At 41.9% G+C, this 17,374-nt stretch overlaps 1 protein-coding gene across 1 annotated transcript in view; it reads right to left on the bottom strand.

Annotated features, from left to right (window-relative positions):
* CFAP61 (cilia and flagella associated protein 61) overlaps window positions 1-17,374 on the bottom strand; it is a 249,094-nt gene that overhangs the window by 192,308 nt on the left and 39,412 nt on the right. The window contains exon 8 of the mRNA XM_081256391.1: window positions 14,649-14,808. Within this exon, the coding sequence (XP_081112517.1) occupies window positions 14,649-14,808 (160 nt within the window). The remainder of the gene's footprint in view (window positions 1-14,648; window positions 14,809-17,374) is intronic.

Genomic DNA, 17,374 nt, shown 5'->3' with positions numbered 1-17,374 from the left:
GTTGAGGGCACTCTAGAGGTACTGCGAAGTACATAGTGAATCAGATGTAGTCCTTACTCTAAGAGGCTCACAAGTAATTAGGGTGTGAGTGCACCCCCCCAACCTCCCCCCCCCACACACACACCTCTAATGATCTTGCAGTGTGAAAGTTGCTAAAGCAGAGGTATGAACAAAGCACAGTGCGTGTTCACTTATTTATTCATTCTTTCATTTAAAAATTTATATTTTACACCTACCATCTGGTAGACATTAACACACTAGACGCTGAAGATTCAGCAACGAACAAGACTAACTTGCACTCCCAAAGCAAGTCAGTAAGAGAAGGAGGAAACATTAAGCTCTGCTAGATGCAGAAAATAAGAGCACGGGAGCTGCTTCAAGGTTGAGTGGTCAGAGACATCCCTCTGGACATTTAAGCTGAGATCTGAAGGATAAGAAGTAGCCTCAAGACAGTAAGAGGGTGGAAACAGTGAGCAGACAGTGCTATCAAGCATTTCTGCTGAAGAGTGGAGATGTCCTTATTTCTTGACCTGTTTCCTTCCTCGGTTTGCCTCTGACCCTTTGGTCTTCTTCGTAACTGTGCTAGTTTCCTGTGGCCACTGTAACAAACTACCACTCACTTGGTGGCTTAAAACAACAGAAATGTATACTCCCACAGTTCTGGAAGCCAGAAGTCCAAAATCAGTACAGTTTCCCTGGGCAGAAATCAAGGTGTTGGCAGGGCCAGGCTCCTTCTGTCTTGGGTAATTTCATCTCAAGATCCTTCATCACACTTACAAAGACCTTTTACCAAAACTAAGGTAACATTTGCACGTTCCAGGGATTGGGATGCGAACATCTTTCAGGAAGTCACATTTCAGTCTAACCTCGGGAGCACCTGGGTGCTGTGTATCCACCCAAGTGCTTCCTAGGAAGGTAAACTCAACTTGTCTGAATCCAAAGTCACAGCACCTCCACCAAATGATTCACTCACTCTTCTTATTCCCATCTTGCAAAACGGCTCCACCATCCACCTAGTTTCTGAAGTCACCCTTGAGGTTTCCCTCTTCCACGGTCTTCCTTCCCCATATGCAGTAAAACATTAAGTTCCATTAAGTCTCCAAAATATCTCCCAGGTTCATCCACAATCACGCTTCTGGTTCAGCACCTCATCTCTTTCCAGCACAGTCCAGTGGCCCTTGGAAAGTCTTCCCAGAAACTAGAAGTTGACGGTGTATCCCTTTCTAGTTAAAGGTTCCTGATGGTTGCTCATCAGTTATGCTGTGATTAAATAGAATCTAGACTCTTTTGTGAGGGCTCATAGGACCTCAGCTGCCTCTCCTCCATCTCCTGTCCTGCTTCCTACTTCCTGCCACCCCCTCACTTCCCGCTTCAGCAACACTGAGCTGGTGCTTTCCCCTCATACGCCCTGGTCTCTAACACCTCCTTATTTTGCACATGCACATTGTTTTCCCTCTGCCAGGAAAATCTTTATGAAAGCTCCAATTTGTTTTTGAAGTTTTGACTCAAAAGCTTTCTTTTCTATGAAGTCTATGTTAATGTTCCTATGATGACTTAGGTATAACTCTGCTGTGGTCCCACCACAATTTTCTATCCTTCAAAACAAATCTCTGATTATAAATTCATTTGTCTTGCATGTTTATTCTGCCATTAGACCATGCAAGGCTCACCAGGTGCTAGACCAGGCTTCCAAAGGCTAGTATATGGGAATGTATTAGCTGAATGAACAGCAAGAGGCTGATGATGAAGTCTACAATGATACAAAGGAAAACACTCACAGGCCACATGAAAGCAGGACAATGAGCTTTTCCATATTGTTCAAGGAAACTCCTCCCTCCTGGACTGCAGTGCAGACTCCAAGCCATAGAGTATGGTGAACTTGAGCTCAGTGCACTGGTAATTCCCAGATCACTGTCTTGACATGAGACTGTAGGTTTTATCCTCCAACAGGCTAAACTGGAGTTTGTGTCTCCTGAGGACAGGAGAAAGAAGGCCATGACAAAAATCACCAGCGTTATTCTTTTTTTGTGAACATGGGTTGTAATCATGATGCTGATTTCAGCCTCGCTTTGTTTAGGCCCTTTGTCATGTAGTGGCCTCCACTCCAATTCTGGGCTCAGCCTGGGACCTGCTTTGGATAAGTGACATGTGTTAGTTCAAAGTCTAGACCTCAAGAGGCCCTGTGGATTTCCACTTGGTCTCTTGCAGCTCTGTTGTCACCATGAGAACATGCCCCATCCAGCCTGCTATGGGACGAGAGGCACACGGGGCGGAGCCAAGGCCAGCCCAGATCTGCCAAGAGGCAACTGACCCCAAGACATGTGAGAAGACCCAGCAAAGATCAGCAGAGCTGCCTAGCTGACCGCAACTGCATGAGCAAAATACACTTATTGTGGGATGCCACTGTGGTTTTGCAGTTGTTTGTTAGCAGCATTATTGTCGTAATGGACTACTGATGCAGTCACAAAATATAACAGTGAGAATCAAGTAAATACTGAAGCTGGTTCTTTGAAAAATACCAATTAACTTGACACTGGTGAGACTAATGGAAAAAAAGGCACAAATACAAAATACCAGGAATAAAACACAGAAACATAGGGGACATCTATAAAGTAAGATGGTAGATATAAACCCATAAGAACATTAAATGTAATGAATGAAATACTATAATTAAAAGACAACAGTTGTCGCACTAGATAAAAATAACAACAACCAAACTTATGCTGTTTATAAGAGACACATCTAACATGTAAGGAAATAGGAAGGATGAAAATAAAAGAGTGGATAGAGATATAACATGCAAATATGAATCAAAGAAAGCAGGTGTGGCCATATTAAAATCAGAAAAAGTAGGCTTTAAGGCAAAAAAATTTCACTAGAGATAAAGAAGGACACTTCATAACTGATTTATTTTAAGTCCAGGGAAGACATAATGACTTAAAAATTATGCACCTAATAACATAGACTCAAAATACATAATTAAAAATTATAGACTATGAATAGAAATTGGTGCATCCACAATCAAAGCAGGACACTTTAACAGACCTCTCATGAATTGATGAAACAATTGATGAAGTCAAAAGGATAAAATATTTGACATTATTATCAAACGTGACTGATTCATATAGAACCCTGCACCTAACAACTAGAGGATACACACTTTCTTCATGGACTCCAGGAACATTTACCAAAATTGACCATATGCTGAACAAAATTTAAAGGGTCAAAATCACACAGAGTAGGTTCTCTGACTTCAGTGCAATTAAGCTAAAAGCTAGTGATAAAAAGATAACGAGACTACCCAGATAGACAGAGAAAACGTGGTATGTACAAACAACGGAATATTAATCAGCCTTAAAGAGAAGGAACTCCTGTAACATGTGACGATATGGATAAACCTTGAACATATTATTCTAGGTGAAATAAGTCAGTCACAGGAGGGCAAATACTACATGATTTCACTTATACGTGGTATCTAAAAGTCAAACTCATAGAAGCAGAGAGTAAAATGGTAGTTGCCAGGGATTGGGGGGAGGGGGAAATAAGGAGATGCTATTGAAAAGTGTAAAGTTTCAGTAATGCAAGATGAATAAGTTCTAGATCTGCTGAAAACACTGTGACTGTAGTTAACAAAAATCCAGTATACACTTGAAAATTTAAGAAAGTAATTCTCATGTTAGGTGTTCTTACCATAATAAAATTTTTTTTAAAAAGATAAATAGGATATCCCCATATGTTTGGGAGTAAATATTCTTTTTAATAACTTACGAGCCAAAGAATAAATAAAATGAAATTTCAAAAATATTGATAATGAGTATATTATAAAACAAAACTTGTAAGGTGCAGCTAAATCCCAGCATAGAGGAATACTTATAGTTTAAACACTCATTTTAGAAAAGAACAACAACTGAAAATCAATGAGGAGACTTCCCTGATGGCACAGTGGTTAAGAATCCACCTGCAAATGCAGTGGACACAGGTTTGAGCCCTGGTCCAGGAAGATCCCACACGCCCTGGTGCAACTAAGCCCGTGTGCCACAATTACTGAGTCTGCGCTCTACAGCCTCTGAGCCACAACTACTGAGACCACGCACCACAACTGCTGAAGCCCGCACGCCTAGAGCCCATGCTCCACAACAAGCCACCACAATGAGAAGCCAAGCGCACTGCAACGAAGAGTAGCCCCTGCTCTCCACAACTAGAGAAAGCCTGCGCGCAGCAACAAAAACCCAACTCAGCCAAAAATAAATAAATAAAATAAATAAATTAAAAAATTAAAAAATAGTAGTGAAGAATCCCCAAAATCAACCCACAAATACAATATGGGCAATTGATTTACACAAAGGTGGCACTACAACGAGGGAAATGATGACCTTTTCAGTAAATGGTGCTTGGTCAACTGGATATCCATACTTTTTAAATGAAACAATTCCTCTGCCACAGCACACATGAAAATCAATTCCATGTGGATGGTAGATCTAAATGTGAAAGGCACAGCAACATGAAGTGGGGAACTGAGCAAAGTTGTCTAGGACCCATTCTTCATTACCACACCCCAAGACTGTCTACACCCGAGTTATGCTAAATTAAGTAATAAACACTTAGCAAACTTCTAAATCATTTCTAAAGAAGATAAAACATGAAAACATTCACTACTAAGTTTAAGTTTATATACTTTTGGCTTCTTTTTTTTTTTTTTTTTTTTTTTTACAGAGGGGTTAAAGATATTTGGATCTGTTAATGAAGCTATTTGGATATGCCACGTCAAAAAATTGTGCTGTAAAGAAGCATATACCTCTAAAAATTATGAAATTTGCTAGTCTGCTAGGAAATGCTAGTATATGACTGACAATCCACAATTGTCTACTTCCTCATTTTCTCTGTAAAATGAAGGCTATAATGGTTAAAAATTATAATCAACATATATAATTGAAATTACTAGAAATATTAAGGATAAAGGCAAACAATTTTGTATGAAAAATATGCAAGGAATGTAGAATGTGTTTTTGTTGAGGTAAAAAAGAAAGAAATTGACTCGTTTCAGAATAAGAAAGGGAAGGAACAGGACAAAACCTGAATGATACAGAAAGTTGTAGAAGGTTTATGGAAAGAAATTTTATGTTAAGTGGTTGGTCAAAGCTGGTAAAGTTTGGACGGATTTACTTATAAGGTTTCTTTTCTTAATGAGCTTTAGTATCAATAACACTTGAATGCAAAACTAGAGTTTGGCTTTTCCTCTATTAAAACAACAAAGTTTTCTTGGGTTATTGGTCTACTCTTAATGAGACATCGCAAAGGTTTTTATTTACCTTTTAAGTAATCTGCCTAGGAAACAAAGACTATGTTTTATTAGAATAATTTTCTGTGCTTTATGTGGACCTTTATTATGTCCTTGACTAAGAGAACTAAGTCTTCTTGCTTTTAAAAGAGCTAAGGTTTGTTTGTTTTTACAACCATGTCACCTCCTATAGTTACTTTTAGATTCTTTATTGTTACTTTGATTAAATAGGTAACTAGGTATTTTTTCATAGTGACTTGTGGTCCTATAAAATCAGGTGTTCAAACCTTTTAAGGTGCTTGACAACCTTTGGTATTTTGTCTTCCCCAAATCAAATCCTAAATAAAAGCTTGATCCTGAATTGATTTTCCAGAGAGCCCCCTTGGAGAATCTCAAAGGAGTTGTTCTTTTACCTTGTAAAAGAAAGATATCAGAAATTAATAGATGTGTGAAAACCTAAATGTAAGGCCAGACACTATCAAACGCTTAGAGGAAAACATAGGCAGAACACTCTATGACATAAATCACAGCAAGATCCTTTTTGACCCACCTCCTAGAGAAATGGAAATAAAACCAAAAATAAACAAATGGGACCTAATGAAACTTCAAAGCTTTTGCACAGCAAAGGAAACACTTCATGAAGTGTTAAATAAAGTTTGTTTATATCACCTAAATTGTCTTCTTTAATCATTTTAACAGTTTATATATATACTGTTATATACATATGTGTTTGTGTATGTATATATACATATACAAACATACACACTGGAGATACATATATATGTAGATCCACCACTGTACACTAATCATTTTTTAGCCTTCGTATACTAAATGATGCTTTTCTAGAAATATCTAATTTCCTAAAGTTGATTCAAAAGAAATAGAAAATCTGAATGTGTGAGTAACCTCGAGGGGAAATGGAACATCGTGAAACATGAACCTGAAGTTGGAACCAGCGTCCAAGGTGACTGTCCCTGGTCTGCCACTGAGTGAGCCCACGTGCTCCTGGAAGTCTGAAAACACCCGAAGCCAGAGCACTATGCAGTGGAGAAAAGGCTTGTAACCCCATAATGAAATTAACCGGCTTCATGTTGGGCTTAGAATTAATACGTTTTCCTTTGTTGCCACGTGCAAAGACTGATTTTTAGCAACTGCCTCTTCAGTTGCTTCGCTTGCTTGGATTAAACTTGCTCCGTGATATTTTAAGAGTCGTCAAAACCCCTGTGTAAACAGACACAGAACTCACAGTGACCCAAGTGCAATGGGTGCAGCCCGCCGACAGCCAATTTAATCAAGGGGGAATTCAGAGTATTCATCACAAGCAATTGATTTTCAAGAGAAAAGTCAGCAGGATCAAACAGCCTGTTGGGATGAAAACCCTCTGAATCACCCCTACCACCGTATTTTCTAGCAACTAACTCCTGACTCCATATAGTGTAAGAGCCAAATTACTATAATTATCCTGCAACACAAGTGCCATATCAACATTATTTTAAACATGGATTTTTTGCATAATCTTTCATTATTATCATTCAGTCTCCCATTTGGAAATATAAAACAACAACAAAGCGCGATCTACCCCCAAAAGAAGAAAGGTCACCAGAGAGAACAAATAAAAGGGCTATTTACATGTGAATGTACTAAGAGAGGTGTGTTTTACAGTCAAATACACTCTTGAAATTCATTAAATGCCTTCTCCCCTGCTTCATAAATATGGGCAAAAGACACATCGCCTACTGAGAAAATAATCCCAGTACATAATGATCATAACGAATATAAATAATGCCACTTTTCTTTCAAAGACCTCCAGGTCCTATATACAAATGCATTTGTATTTCGACCACTGAGAAACGAATCTGCTTGGTGGCGAGAGCAGCAGAATCATCACTTAACCAGTGGCTCCCAGTGCTGAGGGGAGTAGGAACGTGGTCCCAGTCATCCTGCTCTCTGCGTAATAACGGAGTCTTCTGAGGGTACCCTCATTTGTTGCTGCTGTTTTTAAAGGCATTCAAAAGGGCTTAGAAACCAGTATCTGAATGAAGGTGGAAAATCAGCACTAGGTTTTATTAAATAATCAAAAGGCTTCCGGGGCAATGACCCTGACAAGACTGGTTTCAAGTCTGGATGGCCTCCTTCCTGTTATGTTACCAGCCCAAGGGTGCCACCCAGGGAACCCATGCAAGAGTTTATACTATTGATGAAGTAAAAACTCGTATTCTAAGGCAAGTCATGGAAAATTTAAACAAACATTTTTCTCTGCCCCTTGTTCTCCTCTCTCCTCTCTGCTGTGTATCGACATTACGCATGGACCAGACCTCCCCATTGGCGGAAGTACCTGCTCAACCATAAAGAGCAACATTCTCCCCGCATGCACAAGCCAACTCCTTAAAAGATAACATTCCTTCTTGACCTTGTAAGGGATCACAATGACCCACGACTTTGTACTTAAAGATCTGGATTGTGCAAACTGTCTATATCATTTAATGTACAGCCCTCTGTCTCAAAAACCTGTGTAATTGTGCTTTGACCTCTAAGGGGTAAAACAGTTCTCAGAGCTTTCTGAGAGGTTGTTCCTGGGTTATAATCCTCAATTTGGCTCCAATAAAATTTCCCATTTCTTCCTTAGATTGACTGATTCATTTCTCGTCGACACCGCCAACCTTGGAGATAATCATGTCAGCCTGGGCATAAGTCTGGAATTATTTATTTGTTTTGTCAACATCTTTAACAAAACGTTAGAACTCACAGTTACTTCTAGAAAACCAAAGTTGGCAAGAGTGGCTAAAGTTTTAGAAGAACCCAATTTTGTTACCTTCATATACTAAAAAGACATTTGGTGGTTAAAAAAGATGAAATTTAAATTGTGACAAATATGAGTCAGTATATCAGGCTTTCATGAGCATTAAGTAGAAGGGACCTTGTTGCCATGATCGGCATTATTACCATACAGCCTTGACCACAGGGCTCCAGAGAACCGCTAACACAGGATTCTAGGTGTTACACATTGAATCGTGTCCCCACAAAACTTGTGTTTAACCCCCACCCGCTGATACCTCAGAACGTGACTAAATTTGGAGAAAGGGCCTTTAAAGAGATAAAGTGATATGAGGTCAGATGGCTGGGCCCTTAAGCCAATGTGACTGGTGTCCTTATAAGAAGAGGAGATTAGGACACAGACAGGAACAAAAGGGAAAACCACGTGAAGACACAAGGAAAAGAATCTACAAGCCATGGAGAGAGACCTCAGAAGAAACCAACCCTGCTGACACCTTGATCTCAGATTTCTATATTTCCAGAACTGTGAGAAAATGAATTTATGTTGTTTAAGCCCCCTGGTCTGTGGTACTCTGCTAAAACAGCCTGAGCAAACGTATACAGAGTCCTAGTGGGTCACTAGTTCAATAACTACGGAACATACCAGGTGGTAAATACATGGTCTGAGATACAGAATGCAAACCTCTTGGCAGAAATACTGCTATGCTCTGTAGATGAGTGTTTCATCCACATTTGGAATCCAAGTTAAAAGAAGAATAAACTAAAACAGAAAGCCACCCAGGCATATAAAATCTAACCTTAGGAAGAGAGGCTAGAAGACCTGGGCTATCACTATTCGATAAATCAGACTCGGTTTAGCCATTGTTTCTTAGCCCTGCCATCTTTGTTCCAGACATTTCCTCGCCCTGCAGAGGAGAGACCCTGAGGTAAGAAGCAAGTGTAAGTTCCATGAAAGAAATTTAAACAAGACACAAAGGAACATTTCCTGACAGCAAGAGTGATTTTCTTTCATTTAAAAGGCAACATTGTTATGATTTTGGATGGAGATGTTATGAAAATTATATTTCAAAGGGCCTTTTAACTGTAGAGTAAGGGACTTGCCTGGTGGCACAGTGGTTAAGAATCCGCCTGCCAATGCAGGGGACACGGGTTCGAGCCCTGGTCTGGGAAGATCCCACGTGCCACAGAGCAACAAAGCCTGTGCGCCACAACTACTGAGCCTGCGCTCTAGAGCCCACGAACCACCACTACTGAGCCCGTGCGCCTAGAGCCTGCACTCTGCAACAAGAGAAGCCACCGCAATGAGAAGCCCTCGCACCACAACAAAGAGTAGCCCCCGCTCATCACAACTAGAGAAAGCCCACGGTGCAGCAACAAAGACCCAAGCAGCCAAGAATAAATAAATAAACTTAAAAAAATTAAAAAAATAATAAAATAAAATAAATGTAGAGTAAGCAGCACTTTTCCTGGGCGGGTTGGTTATAAGGAGCTGCCTGGATATTCTTCGGGACGCCCATGATTCTGTTGTATGAAATTGTATTTCTCCCTGCCAAGGGCACGTCGAGGGCACAGAGACTCTGTGTGGTGGGCCCCATGTACGTACTGAGATGCATCTTTCAGGGCTCTTTCAAAACCGAGACTCCCACTCCCCAGGTCACACCAGCCGACGTGACAAACAGAAGTTTTGTCTTTCACTTGCTTTCAGTTTTTTAATTTTAACTGGTAAATGTGTCCATGCCAATACAGCTGTGGAAATGCAGGCTGTGCCCTATTTTGCCTTTTGCATCATCAAGAAAATTGCCAGCTCACTCTGGTTCCAAAGTCTCTATTGTGATGATGCAGTCAACAAAAGACAGACTGATGTGCAGTCGCTGGGCAGGGCCAGTGGTGGAGCCAACTGGAAAAACAAATATTGCCTTGAGCCATTCATTGTATTGTCGCTGAAGGAAAATATTCATAAACTGCCAGCATACGGTCGCCGCTGCGTGTTCACTAAGCTTTCAGACTCTTGCCATTTGAGGGATCTTAGATTTCATTTAGTACAATCTCCCACACAAGCAGAAAGCCCTTTCCTTAGCAGCTATGACTCTTTATGAATTCTTCCAATATTTGGGGAACTTGCTACTTCTAAACTAGGTACTCCGCTTAATAAAAAATTAACGTTTACTGGATTTTCCTTATACTGGGAAAAAACCTGCATCCTTATGAGGCAGAAGATAGGTGGGTTCCAGGCTGAGCAGCTGGAGTTTGTCCCCTGTGGACAGATACTCCAAGATAGAGATAATAGCAGGAGGCTAATAGGAGAGGCTGAGCCCCACCCAGATAAGAGATAGGGACCAAGTATTTCTCATTCTCAAGGTCAAGGAGACCTTCTGGACTATACATGTGTAGAAAGCCTCCTTGGAGGTCAAAAGGGGAGTGATATCAAGCTACCCGTAGGCCTCTCCACTAGAATCCATCTTGACTAAGAGATGCGCATGCACATATGGGAGGACCCTGAGATAAACCAAATATGGACTCAGAACCAGGCAAAGCAAGATGATTGGCCAAAGGAAACCCAGAAGAAATGCCCCATGTAAGTGATTTAAACTACCACCCTCTCTCTTAGTCTGCCCGTGTGTCTATTCACACGTGCTCTTTCCTCCTAATAAACGCTTTGTTTTACTACTTTCCGTCCTTGTGGAATTCATTTCTGCAAAGCCGAAGCGGCAGGGCCTTGTCACTGGATATTGGTCTAGTGGCTAGGATTCAGCGCTCTCACTGCTGTGGCCCAGACTTGGTTCCCGGTCAGGGAACCGAAATCCTGCTTCAAGCCGCTGCAGGCCGAGGCCACCCGAGATCACTTTGACTTGGTTCACATTGGTTCCAGTTTAGTCCCAAGGTTTAGTAGATAAAAACCCAAATTTACAAGTGTGTGTAATAATTGGTATATGAAGAATAGGTGACTAAAAAAATGGGATCACTTAAAAATTATTCAAGTAAAATGCGAAATGAATGTGTATGGTTACCCTTTTTAGATCCAATGGAAACTTCTGATACGGCTGAAATGATAAGACAGTAAGCCAATCACAATGTGTGCAGTAACTAAAGAAGGGGGACCACTGTGTGAGCTCAGGAATGTCGAGCTGTGATGTTGTTATTCTGCTTGGAAGGGTGGAGGTTCATGTGAAATTGCAAGTCTCATGGCTGGTGGGAAAAGAGCAGACCTTGAGTCCAGGATTTGAGAACAAGAGTTTATTTGGGAGGTGACTCCAGGAAGCACAGTAGGGTGGTAAGGAAGAGAGAACGGGAAAGGAAGGCAGCTAACAAAACACATGTCATCACACGGATCACCAGCTGGAGGTGATCCTGGAGGAACGTTGAGAAACAGCAAAAAACTTGTGTCTCAGAGCTATCCCACCCAAGGGGTGAGGGAGCTGGGGTATTTATACCCCAACTCCTGTCAATTGTGTGTAAATAAATGTTTTCACAGCTGGTGGGAAAAGACTAGACCAGCTGTGTCTTGGGGTGTGTTCTCTCAGAGGCACAGTCTGAGTCAAGGCTTCAAGCATAACTGTTTACTTGGGAGTTGGTGGAGAAAGTAGCAGCGGGGGTGCAGGGACAAGAAATAGGGAAGCAGAGGTTGTTCCTGGGGTGTCAATGTCCTGGCACTTCCAGCCTGCCTCTGGAGCAGGGCAGAGTGGCTTCACACAGTTCTGGCAAATCCCACAGACACAGAGGTGGAGATTCCAGAAGTTGGAAGTTGTCCAAAGCACTCACGTGCACGCGCATACACATAGACGTCACCTAGAACTCCTAAAAGTGATGTCATTAAATAACTCATTGAAGTGAAAAAATTGATCATGTATTTGTGTAGTAGACCCACCATTGGAGTTTTCAATCACAGCCATCCTAGATAAGAAGTCACCTTGCCAAGCCAAAGCCTCAGTTGGGTTCTGGGTCAGGCCCTGTTGAGCTGTAACACCTTTTGGGAGTGTGGGTAGGTGTCACCTTTTCTAGCTCTCCTACATCAAGTTATGAGGATAAAATGAGATGATATATACAAAAAATACTTTGAAAAGCAAAAAGCATAAACAAAATTGAAGGCATAGGACATTGAAACAAGCATTTTAGTTCATATTTTAGAGAAATTATATTTTCTTTAACTTGAGACTTTCATCAGAAAAAAAAATGGAGAGCAGATCATAGGACATTTCAGATTTTCTCTGGAGCCTCATTCTTTGCTGCTGTTGATGGGAAGATCGCAGCAAAATGTGCTGATGACTCTTTTCTTAGATATAATGAGCTGCTGATGATTTGTGAATCCATCCCTGAGTTATTTGGAAGTCTACAATAGTGCTCCCTAGTGACAACTTCATAATCACCTTTGCATCAGTGAACATAAAGCTGGATTTTCAAAAATAAACAAGGCACACAAGATAACAAGAGAAGTGTTCCTATCTCCTTTACTTACCATCCTGTTCTAGATCAACTAATTTTAAGTAAAAATATTAAAGGTGGTAGAGAGAAGTAAGACTTCTTTCATCTTCCATATCTCTGGGGCTTTTTGCTAGACAGAGGTACTAGATAGATTATGTGTGTTTTGAAGTCCAGGGTTCAGCCTAAATTTTGAATTTTGTCCCTGCCCATAAAGTTTCTAAGATAGGAACTTCCCAGTCATTCTATGTAACCTCAGAGCCACTCAGAAACACACTGGAAAGGACTATATCTTTTCAATTGATTTTTAATAATGACAACAGTCACAGGGGGAGGAAAAACGACTTCAATTTTTTCAGAACTTACTCTGTGTTTGGCACACAGAGCTAAGGACATCATGTAGATTCTAACGTTTAATCTTCCCAACAACTCTTTGGGTTCGATACTATTTTTATCTCCATCTTAGACATGAGAGAACTGAGCCATAAAACTTATTTAATGCTGCCTTCAAGAAGAATTTATATTGTATTGATACATTCGAAAGTGACAATGATAACTTTTTGTTCAGGACTGTCTCATGCTGAAAAGTCCTTCAGAACTCTCCTGTGTCTCTGCTGAGAAGCAAGGGCAAGCCAGCCTTCACCATTAGACAATAAAGACCTCAAAAGCTCTCTTTCGGGATGAGCACTGTCATCAGTACAAAAGGGAACCACCTCTCCAGCTGCAGCTCTGCAAGCTCTTTGTAACGACTGTGCACATTCAGACGAGCTCCCTGCACTTGGTTTCCCATCCAGCGGATAAGATCTGCCAAACCCACACCTGCTGTTGTTTAGATCAACAAGTCTTCTGCTTGTCAATCGTGTCCCCAACATGCTCCTCTTCCTGTTTTTTGAACAGTCTTGGTATAATCTCTCTCAGACACAAGAAAGCAGAGTAATTCAAAATGCCCCGATTTTAACCTGGGAAGACTCAACTAGGTGAAAGGCCAATCACAAAGTAATAATAATGACCACTCGAGATGATGGTCCATGCTGACTGAGTGCTAACTTTGCCCGAGACACTGAATAAAGCCCTGGACGAGAGTGATCTCGGCGAGACCCCACGTGGGAGGTATTACTATTATCCCTATTTTACGAATGAGGAAACCCACGTTTGGAGAAGTGAATTTACACACTCTCCTTGCATCTGCCTGATTTAAGAACCAAAACACTTAACCTCAAAGATACTCATGGATGCAGGAAGACCTCATTAAATTAAAATACCAAAGTTTGAGATGACCTAGTTTCACTTAGTGAAAATCCTAATACAGACATTATTTTAGAATCAGTGCAAGTACTGACTACTTGCAATAGGCCTGTATTACATCATAATTTGTTGAAGCCATAAACACAGAAGCTCTAACTGCTGGGATTAAAACTTAAAAGTATATATGAAAAAGAATATATATGTATATATATACACATATATGTATAACTGAATATATATGTATAAGTATAACTGAATCACTTTGCTGTACACCTGAAACTAACACAACATTGTAAATCAGCTATATATTTCAATTTTAAGAAAATTTAAAAAAGAAAAAACTTAATATAATTTTTCGAGTTCTTGACTTGAAAAATTCACTCATCATATTCAAGTTTTTTTTTTTTTTTTTTTTTGCGGTACACGGGCCTCTCACTGTTGGGGCCCCTCCCGCCGCAGAGCACAGGCTCTGGACGTGCAGGCTCAGCGGCCATGGCTCACGGGCCCAGCCGCTCTGCGGCATGTGGGATCTTCCCGGACCGGGGCACGAACCTGTGTCCCCTGCATCGGCAGGCGGACTCTCAACCACTGCACCACCAGGGAAGCCCCATATTCAGGTTTTGTTGTACATGTGTGTCTGAGTAAAATCCTGAAATGTTATCAATTATTTCCCCACAGCTTATCTCTAACAATGAACATCCTGAAGGTAGATGTTCTGAATTCAGGAAACCTTCAGTGGCAAGGCCGCAGTGCACCCTTGACTCCCTGTGCTCACAGATACATGCACAAGGATGAGATGGACCAGGAACTACTCCTGAAAGGGGACTGGAGACGGAGCTATAGTAGGTGCCACCTAGTTCCAGCACTTAGCCAAGAGCACAGCACAGCATGTAAAGCTTGAATTCCTGACACTCTCCTGTGATGGCCACTGTACCTGAACTTCCTTGAACGCTTAGCTCTTGGGGTGGCTCCAGGATGTCATCGGGATGCGGGGTGCAGAGTCCGTGGAAGGGCCCCAAGTCAAAGCACTCATGCAGGAGCTGCATGTTCACTCTCGAGCACACGCTCATGAACCCGACGGCTACACCTTCCACCTGAAACGTCCAAAGCATCTCATGACTGTCCGACCTCAGGTGAATGCTCATCATGAAACTCCCAGGAGCCCCAGCCCATGGGCACCCGGAGATGTCTGAGAGAGGGAGCAGCCCTAGTGTCCAGAGCAATGCACGGCATACAGGACAGGCTCAAAAAACGATGCCGAGGATGACCACTGTGGGCAATCCCAGAGGTGGGTATATAACTTAGGGAGGCCACCAGGATGTTCTTTAGGGAAAACTCTTTGGAACTTTGCCCAGACAACGCCCCTGCCTGCCTCATATCCTTTTATTTCCCCACTGCAAGCCCAGCCCTCCCATCCACTCTCCTCCCCTCCAAAATGCAGTTCTCAGGAAGACTGGCCATTTTTCCAGTGGCCAACTGGTTGACCCCCCGTTCAGAGAAAGTTCGTGGTCATTCGCTCCTCATCAGGTAGGAATGCTTCGATTTTCTTAAACTCATTTATTTGTTTGATTGGATGGTCTCATGGGGAGGAGATGTGAGGAAGGAGGTTTGGTGGGAAGCTTTGAGTGAAATAAACTCATTGGACCTGTTCACCAGATGTGTCTGACCTACAACTGCATCACCTCCCAGCACCCTACCTGATTCTGAACCTCTTGCATTGGCCCTCATCATTTTAGGTCTTTGATGAGGAATACATAAGTGGGAAGATGAGGGTGACAGTGTAACATAATATTCTGTCTTCATCCCTCACTCCTGGCACAAAGCTCCTAAAACACTTGTAATTTTCTGAGAGGAGCATCTTTTGTTTTTCATAATTAAGTCCCTTTCAATCACACCTGAGTTTACACTAAAGAGGTGACTTTCGGAGCATGGGAGCTAGTTACCAGAGGAATCAACCTTGTGATTAGAGGGTTGGAACTTTCAGCCCCGTCCCCTTGACCTCTGGGAAGGGGAACAGGGCTGGAGATTGAGTTCAACCACCAGTGGCCAATGATTTAATCAGTTGTTCATGGAACCACCAGAGAAACCCCTAAATGATGGGGTTTGGGATCTTCCGGGCTGGTGAACACACTGAGGTGCTGGGTGGCAGCAAGCCCAGAGAAGGCATGGAAGCTCCCCACCCCCCTCCTCCCCACCTCCCCCCAAGCACTTCTTCCATTTGGGCTGTTCCTGAATTGTATCCTTTACAACGAATCGATGATGGCAAGTAAACTGTTCTCCTGGGTTCTGGGAGCCCTTTCCAGCAGATTGCCACACCCGAGGAGGGGGTCATGGGAAACCCTGATTTATAGTCAGTCCGTTGAGAGTACAGGTGACAACCTGGGTCTTGTGACTGGCATCTGACAGGGGCAGGGGACAGTCTTGTGGGCCTGAGTCCTTAAACTGTAGGGCCTGCGCTAAGTCTGGGCAGTGGCAGAAGTGAATCAAACTGCAGGACACCCAGCTGGTATCTAGGAAGCTGGACAGTTGGCTGGTATGGGAAAAGTGCAACACATTTGGGGTCATAGTATTGCGAGTAGAGGAAACAACTTATCTTTTTGTGAGTAACTAGCTGAGCTCAGCCTATTACTGGTACTGAAATATTATAAATTAACAACGAATTTTAATTCTATCAAATTTTAATACCACATTGAGAGATGACTGTGATTGAAATTCTTTATTATGTTCCATCGGTAATTCTGTATTTCATTCTTCTCTGCAAGGAGAGCATTTAGAATTTTAAAAGAGGCGAGAAAGAATGCAGAGTTCTTAGGTTAACTAATCTTATTTGGTGGAAATTATTTTGCGATATGTACATAAATCAAAATGTTAGGTTGGACACAAACTTATACAATGTTATGTGTCAATTACATCTCAATAAAACTGGGAAAAAAGGAAAATAAATAAATTTCACATAAATAATTCCTTTGATCATTATGTGGGCTTTAAGCAAATTCTGGTGACTGATTTGACTCTGACAGCTCTTATAAGAAACCAGCATTTACTGGGCGGGTGCGATCCCACCAGAATTCAGACTTTATTTCTCGAGACAGCCATTCCATCCAGGAAGCAGAACGCAACAGGACTTCCCTGGTGGCACAGTGGTTAAAAATCTGCCTGCCAATGCAGGGGATATGGGTTCAATCCCTGGTCCGGGAAGATCCCACATGCCGCGAAGCAACTAAGCCCATGTGCCACAACTACTGAACCTGCGCTCTTGAGCCCACGAGCAACAACTACTGAGCCTGTGCGCCACAACTACTGAAGCCTGCGCACCACAACTACTGAAGCCTGCGCACCTAGAGCCTGTGCTCTGCAACAAGAGAAGCCACCGCAGTGAGAAGCCCGTGCTCTGCAACGAAGAGTAGCCCCCGCTCGTCACAACTAGAGAAAGTCCACGTGCAGCAACGAAGACCCAACACAGCCAAAAATAAATAATAAATAAAAAAAAAAAACCTCAACAATCATCAGCATTCCCTGTTCCTAAGAAGGCAGCATCATTCCATAAATGCCCAGTCAGAGAAAATGGTTAATACTTTAACTTCCTAAAGTAGAGAAAGAAGCTACAACACTCCTTTAAACAACAGAGAAAAAAATTAGGTATTAAACTGTTTGTTCTCA

This window comes from Mesoplodon bidens, assembly GCF_964165515.1.
Source record: "Mesoplodon bidens genome assembly, chromosome: 15".
NCBI classification, from domain to species: domain Eukaryota; kingdom Metazoa; phylum Chordata; class Mammalia; order Artiodactyla; family Ziphiidae; genus Mesoplodon; species Mesoplodon bidens.
Note: the sequence above shows the minus strand (reverse complement) of the source record. Positions and strands in the feature narration are given on the sequence as shown.